This window comes from Morus notabilis, unplaced genomic scaffold (assembly GCF_000414095.1).
Source record: "Morus notabilis unplaced genomic scaffold, ASM41409v2 Scaffold270, whole genome shotgun sequence".
Lineage (NCBI taxonomy): Eukaryota > Viridiplantae > Streptophyta > Magnoliopsida > Rosales > Moraceae > Morus > Morus notabilis.
The window spans coordinates 1-7,348 of record NW_010364052.1 but is presented as its reverse complement, the minus strand read 5'-3'; the positions used below and the strand labels follow the sequence as shown (position 1 = coordinate 7,348).

The 7,348-nt window shown below is 41.5% G+C and overlaps 1 protein-coding gene across 1 annotated transcript; it reads right to left on the bottom strand.

The window, feature by feature from the left end:
- Window positions 1-2,964: 2,964 nt before the first annotated feature.
- LOC21384264 (O-fucosyltransferase 8) lies at window positions 2,965-4,965 on the bottom strand. The gene is made up of 6 exons (XM_010105617.2): window positions 4,935-4,965; window positions 4,473-4,603; window positions 4,226-4,369; window positions 3,698-4,035; window positions 3,352-3,592; window positions 2,965-3,273 (listed from the first exon to the last, which is right to left on the bottom strand). Exons 1-6 carry the CDS (start codon window positions 4,963-4,965, stop codon window positions 2,965-2,967), a joined length of 1,194 nt encoding a protein of 397 aa, XP_010103919.2.
- Between the last annotated feature and the right edge of the window lie 2,383 nt (window positions 4,966-7,348).

Below are 7,348 nucleotides of genomic sequence, written 5' to 3'. Positions count from 1 at the left end.
AACTCCTACATCTTTTATCTAATTTCAAGTACAATCCGTTAAATCTCTCGATGAAGTCGTAATTTTTGGTATCAAAGCCAGAGAAGCTCTAGATCAAACAGTGAATATAGTTTTTACACGCATGGGCCCTTTTAAATTGAAAGTTAGGTTCCTTTTTTTTTCCTTTTTTCTTGCAGTATTGACTAGGGTTTTTCATGTCATATTAGGAACTCGGTCACATTCAATAATCACAATTAAAAACTTTGATTTTCTTTTCTCTGTACGAGCTTGATAATATGGAAAGAATCAAATACTTACTATGACACATAGTTGATTGAGACCGCCATTTGCGCTGACTAATGTGTAGCCATTAATTGGCTATATCTCTCTGTTATAACAAAATAAAACTAAAATGTTGTACCAAAAAAGACCATGAAAGTTAAGATACCTAACATGAGATTATTGAAAGTGTTCCATAGTAATCCACACAGACGCTTGTTGGTATGTCTCTTCTTGACAGCTTGCGATTAAGTTTTTTTCGTTTCACTTTCTCGACAGCCAAACAGAGAATAATAAAAAAAAAAGAAACTCGAAATCAAGAAACAACCAACCTTATTGACAATTTGCTCTGCGACGCCCAACCGAAAGTGAAACGAAAAGAGAGAGAGAGAGAGAGAGAGAGAGAGAGAGAGATAAGAGAGAGATAGAGAGAGAGATTGAGCTTTGATTAGATATTCAAAAAGTCAAGAAACGAAATAAACCTCTGTCAAAGTTCTAGAAGCCAAGTTCCCTACATAATTCCCGTTACCACAAGTAACCTGGTACAAAAAAAGTACACGTTTTCCTTGTTTACTTCACACTTGAACTGCAGGTAACGTCAAGATGAGAATCAAGAGACAATAACTCGTTGAACTCGGAAGGATTAATTCCTCAAAAGTCCAATATAGGACATCTGTATCTTCATTTGAAATTAATATTTTTCATAAATAACATAATATAGACGAGTTAAATTGACGTTAATAAAATAACGGTTTCAATTGCTCGACGCGTCATTTAGCATTTTGTAAGACGTGATTTTCCATTTAAGAGGCGCACCTTACATATTTCTTACTCGATCAAAAAATTTTATTTACACATTAAAATAGTCAAGAATATGTAGACAAAATATTCAACATTTCTGTTTTAGAGCTTTGTGTTGTGATTGAACAGTTTCTTGCATTTCAATTGTTGCTCCACGTTTTTTTTTTCTTTTTCCAGTTTAAACCCTTTAAAGTGCAATCAATTTGTATTATATACTAATTGGAGGAGTCATTGGATGATGACTTGTTTACATTAGATTGATCTAGCGTATGAAGGAAGAAATAAAAAGCAGAAAATAAAGAGACACCAGAATTTATAGTGGTTCACCCCCAATGTGAGGGCTACATCCACTTTAGTCTTTGGTTTTCACTATATAGAAAGAAAGTAGTACAATTTCTTGCTCTTTTTCTTTTTTTCTTTTTTGCTCTATTTTTTTCTTTTTTGCTCTCTCTTTCTTTTTTTTCTTTTTTTTTTTTTTGCTTGAATAGATATTGGGAGACTTAGGACTTGTAGAATGCCTGAGAAACTTTATGTGATGTGTCTTGGATGCCTCCGGTAGCTACATAATTAATTAGGTCGTTCGCACTCATCAACCCACTCATGATATCTGCAAATATTTAAACTTTCCATAAATTATACATTTGTGACAGAGAGAAAGGAAGATAAAAGAGTTGCACTTACATGTCTACTGGCTCCGTTAAAGCTGTGCAAATACAAGACAAGTAAATTCAGATTAATAAAAAAAAACAATAATAGATTTTACACACTCAAATTTATAGAATGATTTATGTTAACAGATTTTGGTCAAAACAACCGAACCTGTAATAGTAACGTACGACCGTTGGCAAAACCAGCAATCTATTTCCGCAATCCGATGCTTTAAGTCACTGAGTGAACAAAAGAATATAAAATTACATGCAAAATAAAGAAGGACACGATCATAAGAATAAAAACTCTCTATGCAAGTTATAATTACATAATGCATTCAACGCTGCTGGGATGATCACATAGAGGACATTTGAAGACAGTGTCAAGCTTCATCTGCTTCATGGGAGGTTTCGTTGTCGCTGCTCTTCTTGACTTTCTCCTTGCCATTCTTCTAAATAAGAGAGAGAGAGAGAGAGAGAGAGAGAGAGAGAGAGAGAGAGAAGAGAGAGAGAGAGAGAGAGATTGAGCTCAATGAGAGGATGTGAGACTTGAGACTTGAGAGAGCTCTGTAGTTAATGGTAAAGAGTTATAAATCGAGTAGAATTAGAACAATAAGAGCACTTGAAGTAGTTAAGGTTTGTAAACTGTATTTTCTGTGCTGATCAATTGTAATCGCTTGGAATTCTACTCCTTGTAGAAGAAGGATTCTTATATTTTCTTTACTTATTTAATTATTTGGCGGCAAAACTATGTATTTACCGTTCCAAAAAAAAGTTAATGGAAATTAAAGTTTTACTTCAAAGTGAAAACTGGAATGGACAGTAAAGGTTTCCAAATTTAAAGTGGCTCTATTCATCTAAAATGACATGATATTTTTTACGCTAAGTATTTCAAGAAATTTATATAAATGTTTTGTGTTTATTCAAAAAGTATACTATCTATTTTGGAGATATCAATTACATACTATAACATGTAAGTGTGTGATTTAATTTATACCTGTAATGTTGATACAGTTCTTTTTCTTTCGCAAATCCACTCCATCGTATTGTGTAATGTTCACCATGGTTTTATTTATTAGTTTACAGTATCAAAAATTTACAATTGTATAAAAAAATTGAAGAAAAGTGGATATAGGACAAAAAAAAAATTGCAACTAATATATGTAGCTGAAAGAAGGGGTAACCATTAAAAAATTATGGAAATATATCTTGAAGAATTGACAAGAATCCAAATGGTGATCATAATTTTGAGAATATATTAGTGAATTTTGCACATGCACTCTGGACACCTTGGTTGTCTATAAATACTTCTACCAAAACCCCTAACACGTGCTCTTTGGCCTTCCTCAATCATCTTTTTCACTCTGTCTTCAAAACTATTCCATTCTATAGTGTCACTTTCCGACAAAATTGCTGCTAATCTCTTCTTGTTAGGCCGCAAAGTAGGCGCATTGCCGCCGCCATAATAGGTTCGAAAACCCGAAACTAAGGAAGATAATTGGCTTCCAGAATCAGTCATGGCAAACACATCTGCTGTTGCACATGCAATGAAGTCCAATGCTGCTAGCTGCATCAAGAGGCCCAAATTAGTAACATAAAAGAAATGATAAGTGCAAATTATAACAATTAGTATGCGTAATTTTACCTGAGAAGAGAAGTTTTGAAATGGTGCGAGTTCAGTAGGCGTGAGAAGAGTTTCTTTTGTGACCAGATTAGGATACAAACTGGTAAAAGAATTCATTCTAAATTTACTACCGTATATGTGAGAACCTGCTAAATATATATACGTTCCACGTTTAAACCCAAGACCAGCTAAAACAAGCCCTGCTTCTTCTGGTGTCAAAGGACACCTCCCTAGCTTTCTCAACTCTTTCGGAGAAACTTGCCTGAGAATACATATTGACTTGAAAAATCAAAGATGAAAGATACTAAATTTTTCAGTAATTCTTGAGACTTGAAAAGGGCATAAGTGGATGGCATGAAATACATACTTTGAGTTCTTCAAGCGCTTAATGAGCAAAGGGAAATGAAGTTCTTTGTAGGCTTGAAGTTCCTTTCTCTCACTCTCTCCGCCGCCAAACTCACAAAGAGAGTAAGCAACCATGTCAACTTCAAATCTTAAATGCAATGCAAGATATTTGGATGGACCATTGCTTGCAACATCGTGTCCTTTTGGAGGTACTCTAGACATGAAATTTCCAAGCAACTGTTTGTCCAATTTACTCCGTGCAGCGTTGTGTGTTCGGATCCTCCGAACCAATAATGAACCGACTTGTTGAATTTTTGGTACAAACTTCAAAGCGTGGAAGTTGCACTTGCATCTCAGTTTCTGTTTGAAAGTGAAATGTTATCAATCATGACTATCGTTTATGATTATGAACCTTGATGAATACTATTTGTATGCATGATTAAGCAATGTTGTAAAAGAAATAAGTCTCAGCAAGAATAGTATTGTCAGAAATTGTTACAAAAAACAAAACGCAAGTTGCTAGCTAAAAGTGAGACACATAGAAGATCACCTGAAGCTCGGAGGGGAATGGATCAATGCCAAGCCGATTTCCAAATCCGAGGAAGTGAACAACTCTATTGCGCAAGAGTAGAGGAAGCACAGTTCTGATATAATCAACGGGTTTTGCCTCTTTCACAAGATCTGCATCAGTTATCTGGAAAGAGGAACATAAAAGGTTTGTAAAAATTGTTTTCAAGCTAAAACTGGTTAGTACTTGATTCATATGAAGCAACATATAGATCAATAAAATGACATACAAGACTACCAATAGCTTCAATGTCAATTGATTTCAAATCAGGCGGTAGGTCCTTTACAATATCTACTTCATCCTTCATGATCTTCATAAAATGCTTCTCTTGGTATATGTTAGGCCCCCTATTACGAGGGTCTACACTAGGAGGGGCAGTAGGGGAATTAGGCAGGAAAAGGGGGAGGAAAGTGGAATTGTTGAAAGAAGGGCTGAGGTGTCCAGTTAGTTAGGATTCTGTTAGTAGTGGAGTATTTAGGCAGACAGAGAGGAGGTGAGAGGCTGTCTGGAATTTGAGTAACTTCTGTCTCAGACCATTGGAGGCTGAGAATATCCAATCTCTACCATTGTTATACTTTTGGAAGGAAATTGCCGTCTTTGGTTGTTTGGCTGGTTGTTAATAAAGAACTCATCGATTTAATTGAATATCGTTATATCTTCCTAGGGAAGACATTGGAATCTGGACAGGAACGTAACAATTTGGTATCAGAGCGGTCATCCATGGCAGACGCTTCCGGAGAGCAATTTCCAGGGGAAGAACTGGCTCGGCTCGAGGAGAGGATGGGAACATTTTACGAATCCTTGCAGATCGTGGAGGCGATGATGGAGCCACTTCCAAAACTACAAGAAGACGTGGCTGAGTTTGGCACCCAGATGGGGGAAATGCGAGGGGCGGTGAGGAGGTTGGAGAACCTGCTTATTCAGCAGGCGGAGTTGCTCCAACGCAACCAGCAACCTCCCCCAAGGTTTGATGCAGGGCCTCAGCGGTTCCCTGACCTACGCCGACCACCGCCGAACGTGAGGCCGGTCTCGCCTCCTCCTCCCCCTCGCCACGAGGAACCTCGGCGATATGAACGTGAGAATCGTCAGGAGACACCTCCCATGCCGAGGGGTCGAGCGGAGCACCGAGGAAGGCGACTCGAGATGCCCTTGTTCCAAGGAGATGATCCCCAAGGTTGGGTGTTCAGGGCCGACCGGTATTTCGCCGTGAATGACGTGGAAGACGAGGAGAAGGTGATGATAGCTTCGGTTTGTTTGGAGGGGCGAGCCCTGGGTTGGTTCCAGTGGGCGGACGCACAAGATCCGTTCAGATCTTGGCAGGAACTCCGAGAAGGGGTGCTACGACGGTTTGGACGCGCGCGGGAGGTGGACCCGGTGGAACAACTGATGGCTCTCCGTCAGCGATCTACAGTGGCGGACTATCGAGAAGAATTTGAGAGCACGGCGGCGCAAATGCAAGGGGTCCCAGAAGTAATTTTTAGAGGGGCTTTCCTCCATGGACTGAGAGAGGACATACGGGCCAAGCTGAAAATGCACAGGCCCAATAACCTACAAGGAATGACGGATTTGGCCCAACAGGTGGAGGCCCGAAACGAAGCCGCGGACCGGGTCAGGAGGAACAGAATGGGTCGGGGGCCCAGATCGGATGGGTGGGGTCGCTCGGGGGGATCAGTCGAAGGCCCAAATCCTACCCCATTTTCACCAGAAGGCTCCCTTCGATCCAAAGCACCGAGTGACACGGCACAGGGGCAAGGTACGCGACTAGGGCCGGGATTGGGGACGCCGACACAGTTCGGAGCCGTTCCGGCTTACCGCCGGCTCACGGAGGATGAAATCCAGCAGCGGAGGTCTAAGGGGCTTTGCTTTAAGTGCGATGAAAAATTCGGCCCTGGTCATCGTTGTAAGAACAGGCAGCTACAGGTGTTGATCCTGGCGGATGAGGAGGATTTCTCAGGAGAAGACGGGGATGAGGGCCCAGAAACCCGGTTAGTGGAGGACAGCGGAAAGGAAGTCACAAATGAGAAGGTGGATTTGTCCTTGAACTCGATGCGTGGGGTCTCGTCCTCCAATACCCTGAAGCTTCGGGGTCGGATTGGAATACGAGAGGTCGTGGTGCTTGTGGACAGCGGAGCAACCCATAGTTTCATCTCAGAGTCGGTGGTGAAAGAGTTGCAATTACCAAAGGATTCCACGGTAAGTCACAATATTATAGTAGGGAATGGTTTAAGTTTTAAACAGGTTGGGGTCTGTAGAAGGGTGAATGTGTGGATCCAGGGTCACTTGGTGGTCGAGGATTTCTTTTCCTTTGACCTAGGTGGAGCGGACTTGGTTTTGGGAGTGTCGTGGCTCCGCACCCTCGGTGAAGTGAGGGCGGATTGGGCAAGGTTTTTAATGAAATTCCGGGCGGGCCCAACATGGGTTATTTGGAAAGGGGACCCTAGTTTATGCTACGCCCCGGTCAACATGAGCTCGTTGGTCCGGTCATGGTCGCCAGATGGGGCTGGGGTGCTGGTAGAAGTCTGTGAGTTCTCAGAATTAGACAAGAATGAAGGGAACTAGGAAATTCCAGAGGAAGTGAGGACCGTAGTTGACAAATTTGCTAAGGTGTTTGAGACCCCAATTGGACTGCCACCACACCGAGGGCGGGACCATAGGATTATGCTGAAAGAGGGAGTGGATCCACCAAACGTACGGCCTTACCGTTTCCCTCAAATCCAAAAAGGAGAGATCGAACGATTAGTGTCGGACATGCTAACCTCTGGAATTATACGGCCAAGTAACAGTCCTTTTTCCAGTCCGGTTATTTTGGTTAAGAAGAAGGATGGGAGCTGGCGATTCTGTGTAGACTATCGCGCGTTGAACCAACTAACCGTACCTGATAAGTTTCCGATTCTGATGATCGATGAACTGTTGGACGAACTCCATGGGGCGATGGTGTTCTCAAAACTGGATTTGCGGGCGAGATACCACCAGATCCGAGTGCATGAGGCAGACGTCGAAAAGACGGCCTTTCGCACACATGAAGGACACTATGAGTTCCTTGTCATGCCTTTCGACTTGACAAATGCCCCAGCCACTTTCCAGGCTCTTATGAACCGCATTTTT